A 27,984-nucleotide genomic window follows, 5' to 3' on the forward strand; every position below is an offset into this window, starting at 1 on the left:
TCAGCACTGCATGAAAAATCACACCCTCCTCACTCATTTCACACTGGCTCAGTACAATGCACATCCTGCTGCACAGGGATATGCTGGCAAAAGTGAGAAAAAAAAAAGTTGGGCCTGGCTCAACTTTCATCCATACGCTGACTCTGCCAATCAAATAGAAGCAAGCACACATTTCTGGTACGTTAAACTCAAACAAGAAGAGCACAATAATGCCATTCTTTACAATTGGTGAAAACAAAAGAAACTGTTGCCGTGATGTTTCCAGAGTTACAAAATCATGCCTGACAGCATTTTCTTTTTAAAAAGGAACTCCACCAACTTTAAAATTCAAAGTCTGTTTACAGGTTTACGGCACCACCGTCTTGTGTTTCCAGAGGGAGCTGCATGAAGTCTGATAAACTTAGTCATGAAGCATCACCTGAGAAATGAAAAGAAAATCTGAGCGTGGAACCTCTGTGTCCAGCTCCTGTCGATCTGTCAGTGGTTGAGTTGCATTGTGGGTAATGTAGGTCCCAGGTGGAAAAAGAACGAAGAGTGTGTGCAATTGAAAAGACAATATCTCTGGTTCTGCTGCAGCAGTTGTAATGCTTTTTTAAAATCTGAGCTCCATAATCTTGTAGCAGCTTAACGCTAAATCAGTCTGTGTCTGACAAACTGTCAAAAACATGGATGTGTTATTAAAACTTTGAATTCCTGGGACATATTTAATCTTCTACTCTTCTTCTGTATTCAGTTCAAACACCTTCTCTGTATTAGTCATGCTTGACACTTTCCCATTGTGTCACTGACATTTCTTGAACAAGCATCAATAACCACAAACAAATATACAAACTGCAAACAAGTGACACGCTCCACCGAGCAGTGCGGACTCAACCTTGTCCACATTACTTCTGACAAATGGGACAAGGCTTCAGATTAACGATAACATTTCTTTATGTAGGGAAAAAAACGGGTTTCCCCTCTTTTTCTGGACATGGTGAGTTATGGTCTGTTTTTAATTATTTTCCTCCTCTGTATTGCAATAAAAACACACACACACACACACACACACACACACACACACACACACACACACACACACACACACACACACACACACACACACACACACACACACACACACACACACACACACACACACACACACACACACACACACACACACACACACACACACGCTCTATGACATGTAATGAGACCCGGCTTGTGTAGTTTTCAAAGTTTCGCTCAAACTCTCGCTTTCACCTCACAAAATAAGTACAACCTCACTCCCCCTCTCTATTACTTCTGCCTCCTGCCAACTCTCTCACGTTTGATTTGAAGTTAAACTGCCTCGACCGTGCTCTCATCTCATCCTCTTGGCCCAGCTTCTTACTCTGTGTTGCTGTCCCTCTCCAATTTTCTCAGTTTAAGCACCCATATATATTCGTCTTCTCCGCTCTTTCTCAGCGATCTCTTTTGAATACCTGCCACTATATCCTTCTCAAACATGTTCCCTCATATCTTTCCCTTCCTGTCATTTCCTCGATTGGGCTCTAGCCAAAGCATCCCTCTCTCGTGCTTCCTGTGTCGCAACCGCTCTCTTTCTCAGGGCTATAAGCCTGTTTCGGTCTCCTATCACTTCTTTTACGAAGGCTCTTATTTGCTAATAAATGATTCCGGTTTCGAAATGTCCCACTCCCGACCCCCCCCCTTGCGTTTCACCCCCCAGACATGTTTGTCTCACAACTCAGTTATCAGCTGCATAATGTGGTTGAAAGTGCATCGACCTGACAGGAAGTGTCACCGTGTCAGTTTCACATCAACAGCTGCCTAAGCCACAGGTCCGACAGCAAGGTGAGACACTGAGAGGAAACATAAACCAAACATTTTTCTTCATTATGTAATCCAGAGGAGGAAGAAATCACAGCGCAACATAATTCTGATTCCTTAAACATGTCATAAGACACATGAATGAAAAGTGGGGCGATGCATACCCTGCATGAGTTCTGTATACACCACAAACAGGAAATGCTTACTTTTTACGCCATTTCATAATGAAGTAATCAGTGAAACCATTTGAAGTTTGGTTATTGGTTAAAAAAGCTGTCTCTCATGTTACTGGTAGCAAAGGTTGATGCATTACTACATTAACAATTAACTTTATAGTGATGTCATGATGATTCCTACCATATCAGCATCAAATATTTTAGTTTTATAGGATTCACACACACTCTCTCACACACACACACACACACACACACACACACACACACACACACACACACACACACACACACACACACACACACACACACACACACACACACACACACACACACACACACACACACACACACACACACACACACACACACACACACACACACACGAGCCAAACAAATCTGGATGCATCAAAATGTCATTGTCAGCCTACAAGACCCAGATATTTTGAATGCCCAGTTCAAATCATCATTTCCTAGTATGTGTAAAATTAAACTTTGGTTATATACAACCAATGCTAGAGACAGGTAGAGACATACAATCGACTAATTTTGTGGTCTGATCAATTCATTTATGTGTCTTCTTTAAATAGGACACTCTGCTATATTCCTGCACACTTTGAAGATGAGCCCTCGGGCCTCCGTCAAGACAATAGTGTCTAACTGGTTTTCGCCTTGGCTGTGTATGAACTTGCATGTTTGCTCACATCTCAAGAAAGTCACAATGGAAAGTATTTAAATATGGAACAAACTAAGGCAGCGTGTGTAGGTCTTAAACTTGACAACGCAGCTGCATTTCTTTGTATTCATTCTATGTTACAACAGTTCCATACAGTTCAAAAGAAAAGCTCTCCATGAAGTCATGAGTACTAAATATGTGACATGGTTTCTGTGACTGGAATCGTACAATAATATGCAAATTATATTGACTTTGTTTGCAAAATAAGGGAGGGCCGATATGGAAAAATATGCATGACATAATTTTTATATATATCAATGAGTGTCTGTGTCAAATTCAACCGGAAGTACAACACAGCCAAACTAAGGCTGTCATATTTTCATGGCGTTCTCAAGAATTACACAAATGTCTCACTTACTGTTTTGTTGTGTGTTAAATTAGATAAATGCTTGGCAAGGGTTAGCAAATAAACCGTTTATATTCCACTCAGCTGAAACCATGATTTCAGCACAGAACACTGTGGATAACCTGCACTCAGCAGGTTTGTCTTCATTCAACTGTAAAAAAGGTTTTGTACCCAAACACAGTCCATCAACCATGAACCCATCTACATATACTAAATTCATGTCAAGAAACACTATTCTAGAGCAGAGACAACTAATTGTTTAACTGATTAACATCTAGAACTTCAGACGTAACATACAGTACCTATTAGCTGGAATGTATCTGTGACGAATCAGACCCCAGGGTTGAAAATACCTGTTTTATAAAGACTAGTTTCAGGCTCTACTCCTGAGGAGGGTTGGCCCTTCTGTCAGCGTGTGGACTGTCACAGTCATAAACTGCAGCGGAGAGTATTTAAAGTATTCTGTATCAACAACACTGTGACGCCCCCCCAAGCAACATGGGGAACAGGTAATTAAGTAATGCTGAACTGGAACCAGTTGAACATGCAAACATACACGTATTCTTTATATAGTCCCTCAGTCCTCTGTGACCTACATCTTCTTCCTTGAGCAGCAAATCAAACCTGAGGCCAAAAAGTTTCAATTTCACATTCAAGCTTCAGAGGGTTTATTTCACCGGATGACTTCTCACTTTTTGAAAACAGAAACACAGTTGTCAAGTAAATCTTTTTGTCTCCCATATACAACTAGAATTAAAAATTTTACTATCTTTTTTTCAGTGCAAATCCTGCTGAGAATTTTCGAAAAGAAGAAAATATGTATATTAGAGCCCGACCGATATGGAATGCTGTGGGCTTCTGCTGACACAGATATATTGACCAATACATACATTATTTTTATTAAATGGCTTATGACCGTGAAATTGAATTGAGGCTTGATATATTACAGTTTAATCATAAACTAATAACTACAAATAAAAAGAAATATCGAAAACTGAAAAAAATGTACGTTAACGTTTTTACGTAAAATGTAAAAATGAATGCACATAATTTCTGCATTGTTTATAATGAAAAACAATAGTTTTCATATTGGCAAAAATCTATACGGATTCTATACCAATTCTCGGCCAAACGATGAATCGGTCAGGCTCTAACCAAGTTGATGCAGCGACATCTTCCTGGGTTTGATTTTTCAATTCACCATGCACGAGACTTTGACTGTGACATGAATGTAAAACAGTGACACAAAGAAATGATGATAAAATAGAGATGTGTTGACAAAAAACAATGTGTCATTTCAATGAATGAATGTGGACCAAAGGGCTGTGCAGGGAACAAAACGAGAAAAACTCTGACACCTTCTGTGCCGACTGTGCAAACGGCACCAAATAAACCTGTAACCAGGGCAACTGGCAAAAAGTTAATTTTTAAAGATACTTTCACTCTAAGCTGGTGAACAGCGTCAGCATGTACGAAACCACCCTCTTTGGTTACTTCTGCTGAAACACACACACAGCCTCTTTTGAATGATGGTTCTTTGCATACATGACAAGAACACAGCTTCGACCACACACTGGCCTCCAACCCCTGCTCTGTTCTCCTCACAAAAGTTCAGCCGCTCACTTACAAAGCAACACGTCACCACTTAACCCTGTGTTTCCTCCCCTGCGGCTTTGCAATGGCTGGTATTCCCATAAATGTCCGATATGCACGCGGTGCCACCAAAACCGCCGTAAATCACCCGACGTGATTTGTTGCCTGTCACCACTGGAGCGTCTGGACAGCACTAAGAAAAGGTGAGGCAGGGTGGGAAGCGCCACACGGAAAACCAGAGAAACTGGGAATGGTTGACTGGGCAGAAACCCTGCGGTGGGAGAGTGAGATTACCCAGCAAGCCAAACATCTGGACGGTAGACTGACGTACCTACAGCTCATCTGAAAATGTACCTTCCAAGAAATTAAGCAGACTGTTTCCACTTAGAAATACTCTCATCAAGGACGAGTGAGAAAGCAATTGACCTGATTTGACCAAACCCTTAATTGCACTTTAGTTATACAGTAGGTTTTATCATAATATTCTCAATAGGCCTTCAATTATATAAAAATGTCCATTGTAATTTTCAAGGGCACAAGGAGACGTTATCCCCTCAACAATCATAAATTAACTTTCATACAGTTTGTGACAGAAGTTAATGAGCCAGCAAATGTTTCCTTAAAATATTAAGGACATTATTAATCAGTTCTCTTAATTTACTATAGATTATTTAAACAATTAAAATGATTTAATTAACAATTGACTCTTTCTCCTCTAAATAACAATATAACCATCAGATGAATTTCCCAAATAAGAGTACCATCACCTCATGCTACATGTACACAACCCAAAACATAAAAAAATGGGTAGAGTAACATCAATCTCATCAGCTATGGCTCTCCCACAAGGTGAATAAACTACATTTCACATAATGTGGAACTATTCCTTTTTTCAATTTCACTTCCGTTCCCAACCTGACTCATTCAGGCTCCTTTCCACTGTGTCCCCAAGTATCAGTTTGACAAAAGTCAGAACTCATAAGTATCTAAAGACCACAACTAGACAAACTAAGTTGATGTGGCAGAACACAATGCAGCCACTGAAACTTAATTGTTGATCAGGCCAGCCACTTTCACTTCTTTTTCTTCTTCTATGTTCAGACCAAAACCACCTCTTTTGGTCTGACTAAGTTTTGACTCACCTTTCAAACTTCATTCATTTTTTTTGTTCGGAAACTAAACTGAAAAGTGAGAAGGTCCGGACCAAACAAGGTGTGAACGTGCCCGTAAAAAGGTGTAGGTGTAAAAGTACCTTTAAAAAAACTTTTATCAGTCTCATATTTGTCTAGTTTCCAGTGTTGTTCAATGATTTATGAAGAATTTCCATCTTATTCCGTTCTTCTCAGTTCGAGATAAAAGAGTTACTCAGTTTAGATTTTATTGAGCGACTGCCAGGTGACGTGTTCATCTGCAGGTTTGTTTGAATCAGTGGGGAGAGGTTCAGTCATTTTGTCTGTGTATATGTGATGGTCAGCAACCTTGAGCCTAGTGAGACATTCATGGCTAATGTTCATGAATCATGAATAACTGCATGGAAACATTTCACCTTGTTCATCTCCACCTCTGCTACATTCATGCTGCCGTTACTTCTGAAGAAGAAACAGGGAGTGGACAGAATCCTAAGAGTCATTTTCCACTAAATTTAGGAGAATAACACCTAATTTAACACTTAATCAAAGCACTAAACATCATGCGAATCATAGATCTGCCTTATTGCTGTGACTGTGCCATATATTTGTGGATTAAACACAGTTTTTATGGTTTATCCAAGCGTGCACAACTGCCCTCTATGAAGGTGTGAAAGAGGCTTTCTCCCTGCCATGCTCCCACAAACAAACAGGGGATCAGATTCATATAAAGGTCCATTCAAAAGCAGCATTCAATGCTGAAGAGATGAAGCCCAGCTGGGGGGGGGGGGGGGGGGGGGGGTTCTACCTTTTTTTTTGTACTCTGATAGTGCCTTGAAAAGTGCTTGCACCTAAAAAAAAAAAAAGAAAAACTATAACCAGCAGCTGAGCATGGAAGGGAGTATGGTGTGAGCTATTTTTGGGAGCAGAGTGTGTAACTGAAGCAGTGACAAGCCAGCTGTGTTTCCACAGCTTCATGTGGAGGAGGAGGAAGAGGAGGAGGAGGTAGAAGGCGGGATATGAAAGCAGTAGTGATTAAAATGAACTGGCCCCGTTCAAATGCAAGTTTACACAAACTATCTCCTGGGCTTAGCAATAAGCCCTGTGACGGGAAGCAGTGACGTTATGTTTTGTTTACCAAGGCTGTATTTTCAGGCCCAGAATGCAGTGCAGTCACAGGGTTTTCCCGAGTTTAACCACGACATAGACCAAAACATGTCATTCACTGGCTTGAACCCCTCACTTCATACTAGAGCACGACCAAAACGTTGGTTTACTGATGAATATCCGCTGACATGAGCCTTTTCAACACATATTGTGTTTTCATTTATTTGAAGATAAGAATACTTTTATTTTATAGAATTTTAAAAAAGATGTCCATTTATGTTTAGATTTTACGTTAAAAAAAATACATATTTATCTATCTACTAATTCCAGAAAGCTCGGTCTGTAGGTGGAAGGCATATCTCAAGAACTGATCATCTTATCAGCTTCACACTAGGCGTGTGCGTTGTTAAATAAAGGGCTGTGTCGAATTTGGACACGCAATATGTTTAATATTAACAAACTTCTTTATTAACTAAGAGGCGACCAGGTCTTTACTTGCCATGGCTCAATGACTGCAGGTCACTTTTACACTTTCACTAATATGCAAGCAAACAGCCCATTCCAAACAGGCACACAGTGGACAGGTGGTGCAAAGGTTACAGTTTTTGCCTTATAGAAAGAAGCTTCCTGGTTTGAATCCCGGTTTCGGCCTGTGTCTGCATGGGTTTCCTCCGGGTGCTACAGCTTAGGTCAATTGGAGACTCTAAATTGTTCCTAAGTGTGTGTGAATGATTGTCTTTACAATAAAGTCAATAGTTAAATTGTAAAACATCAAGCCTCGATTACATTTCTTGGTCATAATGGTGACTAGAAAAAAAAAATGTTTATCTATTTATTTCTTTACTCCTTATAGGCCCCAAAATATCCATATTGATGAGGCTCTACTTTTCTGTAGCTTTCTGATCAAGACACTCTTAAAAGGGATAGTTCACTGAAAAATTAAGTCATTATCTCCTCACCACTATGCCGATGGACTGGTGGGATAAGTGTTTGAGTCCACAAAACACTTTTGGAGCCAAAATCCAACAACGTAAAATGCCTCCATACTGCTGTGGTGTCACCCAAGTGTCCAGAAGACCCAACATTCAAATTCGACTCATCTACACCATGTTTTTAGCCTAAATGTCCTCTGATATCCTCCTCTGGAGCCGTTTTCACGTCCACACGCGCACACTGTACGCTACTAGCATCGCTAGTTCCGGTAGCGGACATTTAGGCTAAAAACTTGGTGTAAATGACGCCGTTTCGAGTTGAATGTCGTAGCTTGCGGACACTTGGGTGACACCACACGAGCAGTTTGGAGACATGTTTTTTCATAGTGGTCACCATTTACTTTAATTGTACTGGATTTGGCCGCGACGCCGTTTACCCCTGAAACTCCAAAAGTGTTGTGTGGACTCAAACACTTCACCCACCCCTCCATCGGCATACAGCAGATAACGGGCGAATTTCCGTCTTTCGGTGAACTCCCCCTTTAACGTGGACCCCTGGAGCCCTCACCAGGACCCAGAACAGTCCGGGCACCACAGTTTGAGCCTCAGATACATTTTGTCCTGTGTGATTTTTCTTTGACTCATTTTCCCCTGTGCTCAGACAGCTCCCTGCTCCACTCGCACTTCTGAACACTAAGCCCGGAGCAGGAGCTACTCCTCCTGGGATCAGACTCTCAATGAACCCATCGGTCTGATGGATCTGATGGATCTGATTAGCCTCCTCTGACAGCTGAGAGGAGTTCAGGCAGCCTTAGCTAACGTTAGCAGCGCGACGCTAAAGAACGATGGTTTTGTTTACCTCTGCGCTCCGCAGCGAGGGCGGTTTCTTCAAAGCCAGTTTGAAAGAAGTTTCCGTGGCTCCGGTCATTTTCATAACTTCGGCCCGAACGCACCTCCGGGGGACTTGGACTCACTCTTCCGGGGGGTTCGCCCGCTTCTTCTTCTTCTCCTCGCTGAACAAAAACCAAAAAAAACCTCACATCCCGCTGGATCCGAGCCGAGCCGAGCCGAGCATGGATGGAGTTTAGTCCGGAACACGGAGCGAGCACGAGCCGCTTCTCCTCCGGGAGCAGGAGGGAGGTGTGAAACTTTCTCAGAGTGACAGGGAGTTGAGAGCAGGGGGCCTCCGGTGTTCGGAGGAGCACATGTTGGTTCGGAGGAAACTTCCAGGTCGGTAGCAGCCGTCAGTCACATCCAGGGGCTGAGATTTCTCCTCCTGCTCCTCCTGATCCTCCTGCTGCGGACTGGCGACGACATCTGTCTGCGCGCTGCGTTCAAGCACCGCCGGAAACAGCAGCTCTTCCGACGTCACAGTGGAGGCTGCTGTTTGTCAGCCTGATGCTGGCCAGTGAAAAATAAATAAATCAAATTGGAAACTCTGTGCTGAAGAGTGATGATGACATTGTTTTTGTTTTTTAAAGTATCACAAGCAGATGAGACTGAGAAGGTTTGTGACTCAGAGATAGTTCAGGTTTACACGTTGTTATTGATATATTTTAAATCTGAACATGAGGATATTGAGGATTTTTTCTTTTTATAAATTGAGACATTTGGACTGAAATTAGGTGAATATGGAAGCTCATTTCCACCACTGTGATACATTTGTTATTAGCAGTAGTAGTAGTAGTACAATTTTTTTTCCTAATTGTTTAAAAGTTCCATCGACTATTCATTCTGTTGTATTATCATTCTTACTATTTGGATTTTACCTATTTCATTTCTTTGAATTTGCTCCATTACTCTACCGTGTATTGTGGTTATTATTAGTAGTAATAGTAGTACTCATAATATTTATATCATTATTCTTATTTAACAAGAAGAAGAAAAATGGAAAAATAAATAAGAATAGTAGAAAAATTAAATAAGTTATTGTACTTCTATTATTATTAATATTATAAAATAAGAATACGAATTGTCATTTGTATGAGATTATAATTATTACTTTTTTTTGTTGTTTAAATATTCCATTAACTATTCAGTCTATTATATTATCATCCTTAGTATTTAGATTTGACCTATTTCATTTTTTTCAAATTTTCTCCATTTCTGTACAGTCCATTATTATTGTTATTAGTAGTAGTAGTAGTAGTAATATTTGTATATTTTTTCTTATTTTAACAAAATAAGAACATGTAAAAATAAATTATACGAATAGTAGAAAAATGAAAAAAGTTACTATTCTTGTATAACTATTGTTATTATAAAAGAAGAAGAAGAAGACTGAGCCAGAAAGTCTAAAATCTGGTGTACGAGCTTTAACAGGAGTACCTGAACGCAGCACAGCTCTGACACTTTCCCAGACTTGTTGCGGATCTAAATGTGGATTCATCAGGTTTTTGGGCTTTTACAAGTTTACTCATGTTTTTACCAGAAAATCCAACGTGACGTCTTCATGTTGACTTTTTAATTCCCCTGTTAAACCTCCACAATAAAAGCACAAGTTGCACAAACACAGCTGCTGAACGCACCTTGTGTTTATCTACATGTTGTCGGTGGTGTCCACACTATCAGTACACACACTCACACATCAGTCAGTGGATTTGCCTGCAGCCTGGACAGGACACTCCTTTCTCCATTGCATAACTGCGGTGTGTGTGGGTGTGTGTGTGTGTGTGTGTAGCGCTCGTTTCCTTCCACCTCGCGGGCCGCCAGGAGTTGGAGCCGGGTGGAGTCGCAGGGGGATATTAATTTAAAGGTGGGTCAGAGAGAAATGTGTGATCCAGATGGTGAGAAGTGAGACCACCTCCAATCCAAACATTTATTCTTCTATTCACCTTGCAACTCCTTTACAGCTACTTTCGAGTCTGTTTAAAATCATTTTTATAGCAACGGGAAAATTATAGTCTGCAAATTATTCTGCGTATAAAATGAACAAGGTGTGAATGATGTTTGGAGGCAAGGAAAGTAAGGTTTCACAATTGATCCTCAAAGCAACTCACACAATTACATAATGTTGGGATTTGTTTGTTCAGTGTTTGTGGGGAAAAAAAGACGAAACCACAGCTGCTAATTTGACATGTGAGGAAACTCAAGCCTGGAGCTGCTCCACTGAATCCGGATAAAAGCTTGTGTGTAATGTTCCTTTAGTGCTCATATCTATTGGAGTCACAGAGTTTTTCCTGTCTTTATTAATTCTTGAATCTGAATTGAAGTCCTTATATCGTTGTTTTTTTAAGTTCCGGGAAATGATTTTATATTCCTACACATCCAATACTAAACCTTCCCTATTTGCTTTAATTCCAGGACACAAAACAATCACACACACTTAAATTCTCAACATCGGGCATCTTTATTGCACAACATTCCCAGAAAATTGGGAAAAAAATAATTTGAGGATACAATTCTTAAAAGACATTCTGTACAAATGACGTGGAAATAAACAGAGTATGTACAGTTTACACAAACCACAGCAACTAAATAATTTATTCATGTACAAAGAGGGAAAAGCAAGATATAAATTCGTATCTTTTTTTTTTGTTGTTTTTTTTTGTTTTAAACATCATGGCTGGGTTGTACAAAACGTAGGCTGATAGAGCTGAGCATCTTCGATACAGAAACAAGCGTGCGTTTTTACCAGCAAAATGAGCGCTCCAGACGCCGGCGGTGCGTTCACGCCACTTCTCCGTTAAGACTTGGGTTATATTCAGGGTGAGATTTGGCTGAAGAAAGAAAACTAGTGCGGTTCCGACTCTCACCATCACACCGCCAGAGTTACTCCTGCTTTTTACTAACAGAGGATTTGTCGAAATTGGGGACTTGTCCCCTTAAATGGTAGAAAATAAGCAGCTTCCAATGCACTGCACCTCAGCCTGCATTACCTTTGCCATGAAGGTACCTTTTCAGTACAGCGGTAAAGCGGTAAAGAGCAGTGTGGACCATAGACTGTAAATAAAGATGGACGACACGTCTCCACTTCCTCCCACTGTCAAGTCATAAAGTCATCTTGGGTATCGGGGGCCAGAGTCTGCACAGTAGCGATTGGGGGATGAAGCCAGAGTAGAGAGATCCCACAGATACACGCGCTCGACCAATCATGTGTCAGTCTCAGCTGTCAATCATGACATTTCACTCCTTTGTTTATAGCATCAAAAACAAATTAAAACCAAACTTACTTACTTATCAGTGTGATAAAAACTACCTAAAAGGACAAAAAACATCTTTGAGGGAAAATCTATTTCACCATCCACTAACATGGAGGAGGCAGGGTGTATGACCTGTAGTGTGTCAGTTCACCACGGGGACGCTTTGGCTTCAGTTTGGGGAGCGGTCATGTCGTCCATCTTTACATACAGTCTGTGGTATCGTCTGTAATGCAGCAGTTCCTCTCTTTTTCGTGTTAAATAAAGAAAATATTGTTTGATTTTCAATGATATCAACCGACAACAAACACTGAGAATAATGAAGTTATGCTCCATTAGCCCCGCTGCAGGATACACTTTGTACCGAGGTGAGAATCAAAAAACAGGAAACTAGCAAAGCGATTCAAGCTCAGCAAATCCCACCCTGGGTATGTGGAGAATCAAAAGGAAAACAAAAAGAAAAAAAAGTGTGCTACTATAACTTTTTTTTTTTCTGTGAGTACAACTGTCAGCGAAACTGAAAATACAGTAGTGTTAACTGATACATACACATCCACTCTAAGGCCTACCGTGTTCCTTCTCCGTCTCCTCTCGCCGCAGCAAAACATCAAAGCCGTAAACATCGTATAAATGTGGCAAAGCTATAAAAGTGTGAAAATATCTCAGCATTTAGTTTTAAAATATAAGTAGATGGTGCAATTTTTTTAAGCTTTTCCACAGTAGAAAGGAAAACGTCTTCATCACATTCTGATGCATAAAATAAGTTTTTTTCCTCTTTACGTTTTGTAACGATCATCCTACAGAATTAAACAGCCTTCCCTTTTTCAAAGAACACAGCATAGAGTCTGCACACAGTTGACACCCGACATTCCTCTGATTAAAATATCTTAAAAAGACACCTCATGGTTTTCTATGGGGCAGCTGTAAATGTGTGTGGGTCGTCCACAGCCCATATGAAAATCTGAGGTAGTGCTGTACCTATGATAAGAATGTCAAAGCCACTTTTAGCCATTTCAGAATTAGTTTGAAAAACAAAACAAAAGAAATCAAGGTGTGCACCTCTCCGAAAAACCATAGGGGTTAGAGTCAGGTGTGTATTGTAATTTGACAAAAAATTAAATAAAATCCTATTTGTCAGATTCTTTTTGAGATATCTCAGGGAAATTTGGCTTGTAAACAAACACATGAAGATAAACAACAAACATAACATAATTGGCGTGAGATTGATAATGTTCTCAATGATATTTACCTCAAAGCAGAAAGTGTGAAAATGTCCATCTGTTACCTTTAAACTTGGAGTCCGTCACACTGTGCGAGCGGGTTTAAGATTGTACAGAAAGAGGAAAAACAACAGTTCCAAGAAACAAAAATACATTGTTAACGTTCTGTAGAGATCTTAAAAGTCTCATTTTCCACTGGGAAAATGAATCAAGTCTTTGGCTTTTGCGTCCAAAAAAAGTAAAGTGAGTCCCGTTTTAAAACATTCAAACAACAGGAGAAGGTCGTTTCAGGGATTACACTCTGGTCTCTAGCCTCCCACTGTGGCACAATATCAGCATTGCACCAAATCCAGCAGCAGGGGTGGTGAGGGGAGGCGCTGGCTGTGGTCCGTTTACATGTGCTCCGCTCAGACCTGCAGGGCAAAGACCCACTGAGTCCAGACACACGAGACAGGAAACCATGTCGGGGGGGGGGGGGGTCAGCAGCGGAGCATGGACAGCTGTGTTTCGGGGCCAGAGTGGCACCGCCCGGGTCTGACCGGTTCCCTCGGGCTGCTCAGGGACCTCAGTGTCTTTACAGTCTCATAGAAGGATCTGAGCCACATAGGGGGAGTGAGTGCTGGCCACTGCAGCCAACAGGGGAAGGTCGCTGGACTCGATTCTGTGAAGATACAAGAGCACAGATCCGGACAGGGTGAGATTTACGTCAAATTAAAATGACAAAATAATTTCGACGCCACCCTTCTCTGGCTATAAAACACGAAAACACTGTGGCCTATGTTTACAACCCAAAATAGAACATTTGTGACACTGGTTGATTGATTCATTGTCCAGGATGTGACTTCTGACAGGTTTGCAGATTTTCCAGGCTAATGTGTTTAACTTTCAACTGGACACTTTTCTGCAATTCTTTTTATTTCGAACACAGCTCAGACCCTAGATAACCTCGGCTTCTACTTGTTCTATAGATTCATCTGGAGCCGATTGATTGATAAGAATTAATATACTATTTATCTGTTGTTCCTGTTTCTTTCTCCATATGTCTGGGTAGAGGTTTTTCATTATTACCTCAGCTGAGGAGGTTGTGTTTTCATCCCTGTATGTTTGTTGGTTAGTTTGTCAGGAGGATTATGCTAAAACCTCAGGATGGATTTTCACAAAAACTTGGTGGAAGGATCGGACATGGGCCAAGAAAGAACCCATCAGATTTTGGCATGGATCTGGACAAAGGGGCGGATCCAGTAATATTTGTTATCACTGTAACATTGCGCGATGGGGCCTTTTATTCACATCTATGTGCAATTTGGCGCAGCTTGATTGGATTTAAGGGAACTGGTGGGCCTTAGCAGGGAGTCATTCTAATTGTAGTAATGTAACGAAATCATAACTTTGAGGTAGAGCCATTGAACATCTATGAGTTGAGAATAAAGGTTGCTGCTTACCCTAAGACCATGCCCAGTTCTTTCACATGGACTCTTGTCTGGCCCTTTAAATACTCAGCAAGCATCCTACTCTTGAAGTAGATTTCTTGCAGGCGGTCCTCCAGGTGCATTATACACTAAAGGGGCAGAGGACATAGACAGTAATCAACATAAACAGGCAAATAATAAGTGGTTTGAACTGAGCGTGGTTTGAACTGAGCGTTGTTTGTCCTGTATCACATGACAGTACAATGAGAGAGTTTACATACAAAGTTGGGTGAGACGTTGAGTTTGTAGAGCTGGTGAGTGGACTGCAATAAGCTGGAAACCAGACTGGACACCAGGACCTCCTTCCCCAGCTTGTTGGCGTCTGTTGCTCGTCTCTGACTGCTCGCCACCTGCACCGTCCACTTGTCTGTGTCTGCTATAATGCAGACAGCCTCCGCTATGGGCTCATCCAATACTGGATGCTACAAAAGACGACAGCAGTAGTTTACTTCATTATACGTATAATACAGAACCTAATAATAAAGTGCAAATGAAGAATAATTGAATATCACTGGTCAACTTTTAGTCATATTGTCTCAAAATGATAAGATCATATTCTCCTATCATTTTACAAAATTCTGGTACCTAATTCACTTGTGATGGAACAGTACCAACTTTAATAACAGTAGCTTGTAGAGTGATCAAACTCAAAGTCTTCATTGCTCTAACAGGGGAATATAATCTCCAGCAATAAAATACTCAAGTCCTTTACCTGAACAGCATGAGTTAATTCAGCCATGAGGCACTGCCGCAGCTTCTCGTCACTGGGCAGCCCATGCAGTACAAAGTCTGGCACGTAGGTGGGGCAGTAGCCCCCGAACAGAGACCTGCCAAAATTAGCGATGCTTGGCTTTGAGAAGTTCTCCACCAACTTTGACCTGGAAATCAAACATATGACAGGAGATGTTTCTTTTTTTGACAGAAATTACATTAATAGTTTCTATTCCTAGAGCCCTTTAGTAACAGGTCTCTTTGTATCTACTCTGTTCAGTGAGTGGCAGATATACTGAGCAGCAGTTTGTTACCCAGACTGAGGCTGTGCACGACGTGAGAGACAAAAGCTGCCTTCACACATGTACTACAACTTCTCAACTCATTACTCAGAGGAGCCGTCTGTGTGAACGCATCAGCTGAAGTGGACATTAAATAGAGTTTACGTTGACAGCTACATAGCACAATGTCTGTGTAATGTCTGACTGAGCTGATGTGCAAACAGATAAAAGGATGTAACCGGCTGGCACGAGACAGAATGCAAATAAAATATGATGACATCATGAATCCATTACCTGGCTACATCCTCCATTTGACACATTGACCATTAACATTCCAGGCACATACAGGGTTCACAGCAGTGCAGCTCCTGTACTTACCCAGGGAAGGGCACCAGCACTTCCTCCTGCCAGTCCTCCGTCTCCTCACTCTCACTGTCCCCCAGCGCGCTGTCTGAGCTCTCGTTGCGCGGTATCTCCCAGTCGTTGACAGGGACCACCTTACGTTTTTGGTCCTCTTTACTGTTGCTGTTGCTGTTTCTATCCTGCGGGACTGGGACTGACAACACGAGACCCTTGTCCTGCTCAGCAGAACAGCCCCTACAGCAGCAGTTGTCGGAGGAGTCTGTGGAACCACATCTGCACCTCCTCTGGACATCCAACAAAGTGTCTCCTTTCCTGCTGGACCCCACCTCTTCCCCGTCCGAACTTAAACAGAGACCCAAATCCTGAGTTCTTACTCCACCCTGAAAAGTCTGAACTCCCAAGTCACCAGGTGGACGGACTCCCGAGGGGTCCAGCAAGTCTTTGTGCATGCTGTCCGTGGTGCTGGCCTGCTGTCGTTTAGACACATCGTCTGTTGTCCTCGTCTCCACAGGGTTGTCCGAATACTCATCAAAATCATCTATACATGCTGGGCTCCACTGGGGCATCTTACTAGACACCCGCTGCAGGGCAGGAGCTGCCTTGGTCTGTTTGGTTTGGTCCTCTGATGCACTGGTGCTGCTGGTCTTTGAATCTGTTCCTCTCTGCAGCTGCAGCTGTTGATAACGTTGAGCTTGATGATGATGATGCTGTTGTTGCTGATGCATCAGCTGCTGCTGGTGAAGCAGAGGTTTGTCCTTGAGGTGTTTCTTGTGCTTTTTAAACTCATCCTCCACCTTCCTTCTGCGGCTCTCTGTGTCCGACTCAGGGGACATGGAGTCACCGATGAGGAAAGTGACTTTCGTCGCTGGCTCCTCTTCTGTTAGAGTCAAAGCCATGGGCCTTGTCTTGGTGTTTCCAGGTATCACTGGCACTGGCACCATGGGAGAGACGTTCTTATCCGGGGGCTTCTTCTCTAGTGGGATTCCCAAAGGTCGAGGAGTCAGCACTTTGGTGACAGGGTCCCCTGTGCCTGCATCCATCCCAGCCCCTGTCCCAGAGTTCTTACACTCTGTGATGGGAGTTGGGGACAGACATGATACACAGGTTGAGGGTATGGATGGGACAGTAAGTTTCAGTTCGCCCTTGGTCTCTGTTTCCAGCACACAGACCTGCTCCCTGGGTGAGGCTGAGCCAACGCACAGCACCGTCTCCAGTCGGGCCTCCGTGCCCAGCGGGCTGCTAGACTCCCTGGGCAGCTCCCCAGGCTCAGCTGCCTCTGTAGTCCTGATAACAGGAATTGTGTCCTGACTGTGTCCCGTCTGAAGCACACTGCTCCTGGACCCTTGACTCTCACTGCTGTCCTCCTCGTCTTCCCCATCCTCTTCATCCTCCTTGGGTGCATCCTCTGTACCATGCACCACCTCAGTGTCTGTGTATGTGCTGCTCTGGAGGCTGTTGTCTGAGGGGTAGCTACTGTCCTCTGTCTCACTCTGATTGCCATGGGCCCCTTGGGACAAGTAGTCCCCGCTGGGTTTATGGACAGTAACAAGGACATAGTCCGACTCCTCCACCTCTCCTTTCCTTAGGGAGGTGGTGATGAGGGAACCGGGCATGACGATGGCCTCATCCTCAGCACTGTCCAGCATGTGCGTCTCCAGCAGCTCAGAGCAGCGGATGAAGTATGTGAGGACATAGAGGAGTCTCTGGACCATATCCTGTCGTCTGCCAACCACCACCGTCCTTGACAGGCGTACTGGTGACCCAATGGCCCCGTACAGGTCCCCTACACACAGTGACGGAAAGAAAAAGGAATCATGAGCATAACTGATCAGGTCTTCAGATGCTTTTAGCCCTTAAAAAAAGTGCAAAAGTTTGGTTATTATCTACAAAATCAGGACATAAATCTAAGATATAATATGTTTGTGTCTTAAGTTGTGTGTGTTTGGTATCTCCATTGCATGAGAATGATGATGATCTACGCTGCATATAAAGATATGACAAGGGGAAAAAGTATGCAAATTATACATTTATTCCTTCCTGGAATGATAAAGCTATATTTAAACAATGAACAGTTTAAAATACACAAATTGCCTTTTAAAAATGTTCTTGCCAGGACATTTTCTGACCTCTTCTTAACCTCAGTTTGTTTAATAATATGACCAATCAAGTTCTGCAATTCTTTGCTTTAAACACTAGGTGTCAGCATCAAACCACTTTCTTAATGCTTTGCCATGTCATTTGAGGTGAAAGCGTGGACTCCTCAACAAACTCTGTTACACATATGAATTTATGGAATAAACCTAACCTGAAAAATCAACTGCAGTTATTCACACATCATCACTGCATTTGCTGAAAATATACCCATAGATTTTCACGAATGCAACCTGCTTCAGTGCAACACTACATGTTTCCACTTCTTATTAACAAAGTAATTTTATCATCATAGACGGGAAAAAAAACATTAAATCGAAATCCGATTTTTACACTGTTGTGACATGTTGATTAGACGCTGCAGGCTATTGCACCTGAAATCCACACTTCCATGTGAAAGTGTGAAGTGAAAAGCTACAACATAGTGGATTTAAACTGCAGACTGCAGGAACTGAATTACACACATCATGACTGAAACAAAATGAAAACTTAATAGAGTTGCATGAGGAGATGATAGTCCAGTCCTAACTTGTCTTCATGCTGTAATGATTAACAACATTTATGATGGCAGGTTAGAATCTGTTCAAGCTTGAGCCAAGACGATCCAACACAGGTGTTATATTCTACTTCCCCTCCAGCCTCGTGCTTTGACAGAAAACAAAGGCTCATTCATCTCACTCTGTGTGTGTGTGTGTGTGTTACTGTGTGTGTTTGACTCTCACCTAGCTGTGCCCAGAGTGGGTTGTAGGGGTGTGTCTTTGCGAGCATGTCCACGCTCTGGGAGGAGTGTTTCTCGAGGAAGATCTTGATTGGAGGCTGCCCATTGGGCATGACGGTGGGGACCCAGGCCAGATGATTAGTCAGGATGGACGTCAATAAGGCGGGGAGGAATCTGGAACGTCAAACACAAGTTGGTCAGCAAAACTCCAAGAGTCCTGAAATGTAGTCTCTGGGTGGATGCAATCAATCAGATGACTTGGCTTCTCAGTTTCACCCCGTGACTTTGTTTCATTAGGTCAGATGTTCTCTTAATACGGGGGAAAACATGGGTCAGTCTTTTTCTCGCTAAACTGGATACCACATAGCAACACACAAGTACAAAGACTTGTGCTCACTTCTCTTTCCTGACCACAAGTGTCTACTTCCCTTCCTGTCTCATGACTCAACACCATCGTGGCACTCAAGTTCAATCAGTTGCAAGGGCACAGTTGTGGCTGCTGCCGAAATCAAAACCATTGGTCATGGGAATACAGATGGGATGGCTCAGAAAAGAAACAGTGTGACTGGGTAACATCAGCAGCTCCCTGAGAGACTTGATACTACATTCAAGAGCCGGCAGCTTAGTTACGTGTTAGTCATCATGACCGATCGTGGAAGAAACTATTACTTCAGCTAAGAAGTGATGCTGACAGACAAACACCACTTGTTGCCTGGGAGACACAGTTTTTATTATTGGTCAACACAACGAGAATGAGAATATGTCTGTAGAGATTCACATTCAGCCATATAGTATATGTTTTAAATAATAAAATAATTTAAAAACGATCATTCTTCTCAATCCTTCTATGTTATTTCTTTTCTTTTTCAAAAAGTGTAGCTAAGATTATGATTTCTTCTTAGTCTCTGTAGTACAAATTTTGTGTTGGTCAAATTTCACTTTCCAGACTCTCAATCCAAGCTGCATGAATGAGGACTGAATGAATGAAAAATGAAGAGTTTTAAGTGCTAAGTGTTCTAAAAAATTCAAGACATAACTTTTGGTTCTGGGAACCTGTCATGGACATAAATGTCAGTAATTGGTAATACAGAATTGTCAACCCTGGTATAGTATTTTTTAATGCATGAAAGCTAAAGAAACCACAACATTCAAATATTGGTATTTACTGCGTTCCTTTAAGATCATCCTGATGCAACAATTCAGTTCAGTGTAATGAATGCTACTTAAATCAACTGCACTCGATATTGGTGCCATGTTCAATAAATGCCTTGCTACCAATTCATATATTTACAGCAGTGGTTTGAAATGGTTTTGTAACAGCAACAATAAGAATGTAGAGACTGGCAGGGATCTTCTCATTCACAGCTCCCTCTGAGAGAGACAAATAAACGCAAAGAGGGGGGAAGCATTCACAGTGTGTGTGTATGTGTGTGTGAGAGAGATAGAGTGTGTTTTTAACTGGTGTATGTGAGAGAGAAAATGAATTGTGTGTGAGAGTCTGCATGTGTCTCTTTGTTCATGAGCTTGTTCAGGAAGTACAAGCCAACAAAAGAAGTGGAAAGACTCTGCATGTGTAACATTTCTTTATGTCTGAATGCTAATGTGCATGTCTTTCCCTCTTTATATCTGTGAGCTTGCATGGTTCCTGCCTGAATTCTTTCTGGATTTTGGCTTTCAGAAGATCAAAATAGCTCATTTCCTAGAGTTCTGGGTTTGTTGTGTCAATGTAACTGCTGACAACTAGTATTCAATACAACAGACATGTTTGAAGATGCATTTTCATCTAATTTCCTTCCTAGTCTGAGACAAAATCTCTTAAAGTGGTGTGACATTCAGAAGTTCGGTGACAGACCAGGTGTGAGAACAAGTGGACACTCAACTGGTTCTTGGAGGCCTGCTCCATCAGCAGGGAGAGCTCCCTCATGAACTGACTGCAGAGCTGGTTCTTCTCCGATGCCCCAGACATCATGGTCAACCAGACAGGCTCAGCCACCCGAGGCATGGTGTAAAGGTCGCAGATGGTCATCCTGGAGACGAGGTACGGCGAGGGAGGGTGGGATGAAAGACGCAGAGGGCGTGTGGAGAGTGAACGAAAGGGAAGGAGGGGAAGAGAGAGAAAACAGACAGAGATGGAACAGACACGTTATTGTCTCTCGGGGGTAAACAAAAGAGATCTCAGTTCACAGAGCGTTGCTGTCTGCACTGAGGCCATGGGAGACCCTGGGTGTGTGTGCGTGTGTGTAAGAGTCCGTCAAACTTGTGCACGCTCACACACAACCTCTGCTCTGGCTCTGTGCTGCAAGTGTGTGTTTGAGTGTAACTATCTGTATGTGGCTCGGCTTGGGCATTTGTTCATTGAGAAGGAGTGGAGTTTCCATGGAACGTGGGGTGTGTTGGTGAGCATGTCTCGGCCAGGGGCCAGGCTTTGACACAGGGGCAGAGGGGAATCTCTGCAGCCTGAGGAATGTCAAGAATCAGGCGTTTCTTAGTCAGAGCTGTAATATGGATGGCAGCTGCTGGACTCTGTCTTCAAATATGCAAAACGAGGATGTGGCATTTTATCTGTTTACCCTTAATCCCTTGCAAACACAACATAAACAACAGCAATCTTCTACAAACACATAAAACACAACAGCATAGCCAGTCTAACTTTAAAGGAGCTCAACAGAATGGAGTTAATGTCATTTGAAACTCAATGCACATAAACCACGTCTCCTACCCTCTTTACATTTCATTGTCAGCAGACAAACCACCTAATAACGCTTCATTCATTCCTGTGTTATAAACAAGTCGACTTATCCGTGGCCTTTTTAAGCCCCACTTGACCCCACTGTGTCTGCTGTGGATTCATCTATTGAAAAAGCCCCCAGTGGGTAGATGTGTGAGAACGAGCCAGCGCTACATGAGAGAGAGATCTGCCCTCGGCTTCTTTGCAGCAGCAGCAGCTGTTTAGGTGAACTTTTAAGAGCGCGCTTGTGTTTTAAATTACCTCACGATGGAGGGCACCAATCCAAGAATTTCTGACCTCATCAACGGCTTTTGGCTTGGCAATGGGCTGTGTTTTCAGTAGCTAATGTACACACGGCACCGTTATGGTCACTGAAAGAGCCTGGATCCAGTCTCAATTTGTTTGCATGAGTTGATATATTAACACATTTTAGCAAGTCAATTAGTCAATTAATGTGTTTTACAACCTCTTTGTCATAATTTGAATGTATAGTATAAAACCTAAAATATACAATACACTTAATTTTAAGATGCTTTTGAGTCTTTTTTGCTTAAGTTCATTTTAAGGGATAACCTTAAATACAATGTTGGGTAGGAAAACTGCATTAAAAACTCACCGTTTCTAATGGCTGCCATTTGGTGCATTCTTTTCATCCAGAGTGCACCTTTTTATGTATTTATGGTAAATGGGATCTACAGAACCCTGGTGTGTTGAGTGTTCTACTTGGCTCAGGACAACTGCCTGTTCCCTAACATAACCCTAGTATAGGCTGGTGTGACCTTTATGTGTGCATGCCCCTGCTAACTGTGCAGATTATCTTTGGCAGCATGCGTGCGTGCGTGTTACCTTGCCCTCCCACTACGTCAAAGCATTAAGCGAAAGACATTTCTTCCAGTTTCCTTCAGTAATGTTCCATGAAGTCAATGCCTCTTAATGGCAAAGGTGGCTACGCTTATATTTAGCTGCCATCTGAAGGTGAGATTTGTATTTTGTTTGTCCCGTGCAATAGTGTTCATCCTGCTGGCACTCATATATTATTTACTATTCTGGTGCTCGTGGCCGCTGCCCGAGGTAGATAGGGTTGCCACGCAGGAGGCTTGGGTTTCTGTGGCCGACTGCCGACAGGCATATGACTGCAGTAATGAGGGGACCTCAGACGGGAAACTGCCTACCAGTGTGTGATTGACAAGGGAAAGTAGTGGTGGAGACAGGCATGTATGCACACACACATTAAATAAGTTTGTACTGACAAGCATGGCTCACACATATACACACACATGCACGCTATTCTGCAACCTCATCAGTTGAAATTTATGATTTCATTTTTCCATGTCATCGCATATTAACCTTAGATCATTCGGAGAACTTGTGTTTCTAGAAAGCCTAAATAAAGCATCCTCTAAAAGCAGCATTATGAAGAGTTGAGTTTAGGTAGTTTCTAAAACACTGATCAATAAGCTTCCCTGAAGACAACCAAGGCCCTGAAGCAAGACTCCTCTTCAGCATGCTGGGAGGAGTTACAATGCAACAAATGGTTTGCACAAGACAGGTGGGGAAAAGAATGTTCCTCTTCTCTCTATATTTCTACATCTCTTACTTGGCTCAATGTGCATCTTATTGATCATTTTTCAAACTTACTCAATTTTGTACCTATACTCTCAAACATACACCATACATAAAAATGAACACATACTCAGTAATTATTCATGACTGCCACACCTCAGCCCACTGCATCAGTAACTGGAGCAGAATCTCCTCGCCTGTTACCTTCACGTATCATAGATTCACCTTGATACACTAACTGCTGTTGACAGTCATGACGTCTTTTCTAAAAGTTCTTTGTCATTCTCCTTTGATGATATCAGCAACATTAAGCTGACAAGAACCATTTGATTCTGATGGTTAAATAAAACGATATATGTTATTTTGGGGATACATCAACCTAAAATGTTGCTGTCAAAGTGAAAATAAAAAATGTGATGTTAAAAATGTTTTTTCTTGTAAACCACGTTAATAGATGAGATTCTTCTTTTGTCTGCCAGCAACAGCAGCAGGTCAATCTCAGATGTAACCAGCAAAAACACAGTTTACTGGCTGCTTGATAGTCGGGCCACCCGCTTGCTTAAGAAAGTACGGTTGTAATGAAAGGCAGATCTCAAGTCATTAAAGGTGCCCAAATGTTAGAGCCATTTCATGAGTAACACAGGATAAGTATAAGCACCTGCTGACCTACTTTTCAGGAACATTAAGATTATGCTAACAAGAACAAGACCCTGGATACAAATTTAATGTTTAGATAAGGGTATTTTTCAAATGAGGAGAAATTAAAGTAAACTGTTTTGAGGACAGAACACTAGATGTGTCTTCACTCTGTAGTGTGTGAGCATAACGCCTATTTTTAACTCCCATCTTACCCAGTGCAGCGGCTACTTGTCTGATGGACAGGGCAACATGATACAGGTCCTTTACCTGCCTGTTTGTTTTATCACACCAGCCTTTCCAGCATCTTATCTCTCCCTCCATCAAGAAACAAAATCCTGTCCACCACGCAGTTTACCCGTGTCGCATTATGTGCAGTGACGACTGATAGACACAATGAATGATGCACGTTGCACAGCTATGCTCGTGTCAGGTTACATAGAGCAGAGATACACCAGACACGTCTTCTAAGTGTAGCGTCTGTTTCCTGGGAATAGATGTTAAATGTCACATATTTTCCAGAGTCGCTCAGTGATGTGGAGACATTGCTATGGATGTAGTTAGAGTGTTTGGTTCCAGTCAACAGAAACTGAATGGAACTTAGATGTTTGCTCTGGTGAACTGCCAGTGAGATTTTGTTGGTAAACGTGCAGTGAAGCTCCTGCCTTAAATAGACTGTGAGTGAGTGTGTTTTTGGCCCATATCAAAATCCTTGGGTTTTATGTGCAGGATAATCTCGTTTCTACATTTACAAATAAAACTGCTCCAAAGTTTACAGTGTTGTATGGTGAAAAGATTAATTAATTAAGATTAGTGTCTGTGTCACAGTGAGTCAAAAAGAGTTGTTGCCCAACCTGAAATCGTTGAGTCCGTCCATCATTCGGCTGTAAGCCAAGGCCCTCTGGCTGGCATCAGCTGACCGGCGACTCATCTTCATGGCCTTCAGAGTGACATAGCACACACACGCTTTGAGCTATTTGGCACTGAAGCCCACAAACAAAGTTGCAGGAAAGGTGGAGCAAGGAATTTGTAAAAGGGGGATGACAAGGAGGGGGGGCACAAAAAAGCTCTGACAGTGCCAACAACAGGCACCAGTGTTCAGAGCCATAGATATATGTGGTATGACCATTAACGAGTCAATCTGACAGCATCTCGGCTCATTACAAAGGGAAGGACAGGGTGTAAAGTTGGCATTTGGCTTCTATTCATATCTCCCTGCTAAGTAGGTTTCTTTGACAGGTTTAGTTACACAAACATTGGACACATTGAAACAATGATTTTGTAGTAAATTTAAAAAATGAATAACCACATCAGGAAAAGAAACACAAAAAGGGAAATCATGAAGAAATTCCGCTCTAATAATTGCAGTTCTACACTTTAATTCACCTGTTCGATTGCGCTCTTCAGTTTGTTCATGTGGCTTTCAAACAGAGGGAAGTGGGAGAAAAAGAAATCCTGGAAGCGGTTGTTCTCCTCGAGATTGGGGGACAGCGTAAAGATGACTCCGATGGCGATCTTCTTCTTCCTGGCTACGCCGAGGCTCGGTCCCCCGCTTTCATCAGACATGTTGAAGCTCTCCTCCACCGACCTGTCCAGGACACGGGGTTAATTTTAGAGCAGAGACCAATAGGATTCTGACAAGACAGATTCTAGAGGCCGCGACATGTTGGTAACTTCCATGCATTGACTTCACATAGAAACCTAAATCCTTGTAGTTTTTCTAGAACAAACCGATTTCATATCAAGTTATATCTATGCTCCCAGATTGCCTCACATCAAAAATTGTAAGAATACTGTTTAGGATCTCCTTTTCTAAGCCTGAAAGATTAAAGCACTCTAACGCATTTATAGTGACAGGCCAACACAATATCCTGTGCAAAGTTGTGTGTGTGTGTGTGTGTGTGCGCGCGCGCTCTCACACTCGCTCGCGCTCTCACACTCGCTCTTGTACAGCTATTTTTATGAGGGCCAGTTTGACCCTACAACCTACGGAGTGAGGACATTTTGGGAAAGTGAGGACCTTTTGGCCGGTCCTCACTTTGTGACCCCCCTTTAATGGACTGTTTGGGGGTTAAGACTTGGTTTTAGGGTTAGGGTTAGAATTAGGTTTAGGTTAGGTTAAGGGTTAGGGTAGGCATTTAGTTTGGATGGTTAGGGTTAGGGTAAGGTGCTAGGGAATGCATTATGCCAATGAATGTCCTCACTAAGATAGAAGTACGTGTCTGACCCGTTATTAGCACATAACAGCAGTGTATGTCACTTTCCGAGCTGCCTGCTAGATTCTGAGAACGTCCTAAGAGAACAAACTACAAATACCTGATGAAGCTGATTAATGTTTGTGTAGAGTTTCTGAGAGTGTTTGAGAAGGTGCTAAGAAGATCATATGTGAGTGTGCGTGTGGGTTAGAGTTGTATCTAATGATCGGTCAGTTGACTGAAATGAAATGTATCAGATAACTATTTCGTCACCTAACCCTTAAAGTAATAAATACAAAAAATAACTGTTCTAGTTGTTAGGATTTTTTGAAGAAAGAAAGAAAGAAAGAAAGAAAGAGCGATCCCTCTGTAATAAACCATGTTTCTTTTTTATTTGTGTTTAGGTTAATCTAGGTAAACACTGTTTTTGCACGGTTTTGTTGTGCACGTATGCTTGTATTTGTCTCACCATCGGGGAAAAACACCATTCTCCAGACTGGTGGTTTGGCTGCGGAGCCATCGGCGCTGGTAGCTGGACGCACAGCTGCTGGTCAGAGAGGAGCCAGGAGACGGGAAGGGGGTGATCAACAGGCTGCTCAGAGAAGCTAAAGAGACGGAGAAGAGAAAGAAGTAAATAAAAAAAACAAGAATGCGAAAACAAGTTAAGTGTTTAGGGTTATTCATTCTGAATGACACACACCCACCCAGATGTAGCTCCTAATTACTGGAGCTTTAATATCAGCTAGTGTGTCACACAGTCACATGCTGCAGTTATTGGACAAGCTGGCTTTACACCAACCTGGCATGGTAATGACAAAACACACACACACACACACACACACACACACACACACACACACACACACACACACACACACACACACACACACACACACACACACACACACACACACACACACACACACACACACACACACACACACACACACCATTAAGACAGAATGTGTCCTTGTGTGTGTACGAGGAGTATGTGTGTATGTGTGAAGAGATAACGTCCTGAGGGCGAGTGTATGTGTACGTGTGTGTGAAAAAAACAAAAACTGTGCTAACAAGTTGAAGACGTAGCGAGAGGACTGTAGTAAGAGGAGAAGGAGGGAGGCGGGAAGGGAGGCGTGTTACAGGGGGACATGTGCGTACGTGTGTGTATCAGAGATAAATAAAGAGCTCTCCAGCCCAACCGCAGAGAGGGAGGAGATGAGAGGACGAGGCTTGAATTAGAAGCTCGTTTAAAACAGGTTTTCTGAAGCCACTATATTTAACTCTCTGCATGTGACCTGGGATAGATCAGAAAACATAATTCCGCTCGTGACGGTGGTGGTGTTTGTGGAGCAGGGGAAAGTGAGCAGAGCAGAGGTTAAGGGTTCAGTTTCCATTGCACAAGGTATTCTGGACCATACAGGCAGTGTAAACACACCCACTGTCTTTCACCCCTGCATCCCCTTCTTTCTCTCTGGTTTTTGGTTTAAATACTTTAGAATTGCAGGATTGACAGTCGAGAGGAAATCTTTTTCTCCGTCTTCTCTCATCCCTCACCTTTCTCCCTCTTTTTTCCATACACATCCCAATGAGTCATGACTGAGTGTCCACCTGTGGGTCCTTTATAATGAATGGAAAACTGAGTTCATGTGCATCTGCCTCTTGCATACCACATTAGGGAAGTCGCTACCGGTTAAAGTAACCAGTGTTGTGCAACTCTCCACACTCGTGACCTTAAGCAGTGACGTTTAAGCACAAACTTTCTCAAGTGCAAGAGTTCAATAGTTTCCTGGCGCACACTTGATCTTCTCTACAGGAATAAATGTAAACCCCATTCAATGCTCGACAGGACGACAGAGAGCTGTGTGTAGGTCAATCCAGGCTTTGGCTCCTAGTCTAATTAACCTACCTGACCGGGCGATGCCGCTGTCCCTCTCGTCGTACAGCCCTCGGCCAGGCATGTCCATGGGGTGACTGTGGCCTAGAG

At 42.5% G+C, this 27,984-nt stretch overlaps 2 protein-coding genes across 13 annotated transcripts in view; both read right to left on the minus strand.

Annotated features, from left to right (window-relative positions):
• rapgef6 (Rap guanine nucleotide exchange factor (GEF) 6) overlaps positions 1–9,275 on the minus strand; it is a 137,328-nt gene extending 128,053 nt beyond the window's left edge. For 6 of the 10 annotated variants that reach the window (XM_034607675.1, XM_034607673.1, XM_034607672.1 and 3 more), the window contains exon 1: positions 8,686–9,275. In XM_034607675.1, the coding sequence (XP_034463566.1) occupies positions 8,686–8,760 (75 nt within the window). In that variant the 5' untranslated portion in view covers positions 8,761–9,275. The remainder of the gene's footprint in view (positions 1–8,685) is intronic. The other 4 variants (XM_034607678.1, XM_034607676.1, XM_034607677.1 and 1 more) reach the window with 1 other exon arrangement.
• Positions 9,276–11,156: 1,881 nt separating this feature from the next.
• fnip1 (folliculin interacting protein 1) overlaps positions 11,157–27,984 on the minus strand; it is a 37,040-nt gene continuing 20,212 nt past the window's right edge. For all 3 annotated transcript variants that reach the window (XM_034607686.1, XM_034607683.1, XM_034607685.1), the window contains 11 exons: positions 27,907–27,978; positions 26,470–26,605; positions 25,192–25,393; positions 24,660–24,745; positions 20,759–20,905; positions 18,883–19,052; positions 16,025–17,792; positions 15,367–15,532; positions 14,876–15,076; positions 14,628–14,743; positions 11,157–13,846 (listed from right to left, as the gene is read on the minus strand). In XM_034607686.1, coding sequence (XP_034463577.1) covers positions 13,768–13,846; positions 14,628–14,743; positions 14,876–15,076; positions 15,367–15,532; positions 16,025–17,792; positions 18,883–19,052; positions 20,759–20,905; positions 24,660–24,745; positions 25,192–25,393; positions 26,470–26,605; positions 27,907–27,978 — 3,143 coding nt within the window. In that variant the 3' untranslated portion in view covers positions 11,157–13,767. The remainder of the gene's footprint in view (positions 13,847–14,627; positions 14,744–14,875; positions 15,077–15,366; positions 15,533–16,024; positions 17,793–18,882; positions 19,053–20,758; positions 20,906–24,659; positions 24,746–25,191; positions 25,394–26,469; positions 26,606–27,906; positions 27,979–27,984) is intronic.

Source organism: Hippoglossus hippoglossus, chromosome 14 (genome assembly GCF_009819705.1).
Source record: "Hippoglossus hippoglossus isolate fHipHip1 chromosome 14, fHipHip1.pri, whole genome shotgun sequence".
In the NCBI taxonomy this organism is placed as follows: Eukaryota; Metazoa; Chordata; class Actinopteri; order Pleuronectiformes; family Pleuronectidae; genus Hippoglossus; species Hippoglossus hippoglossus.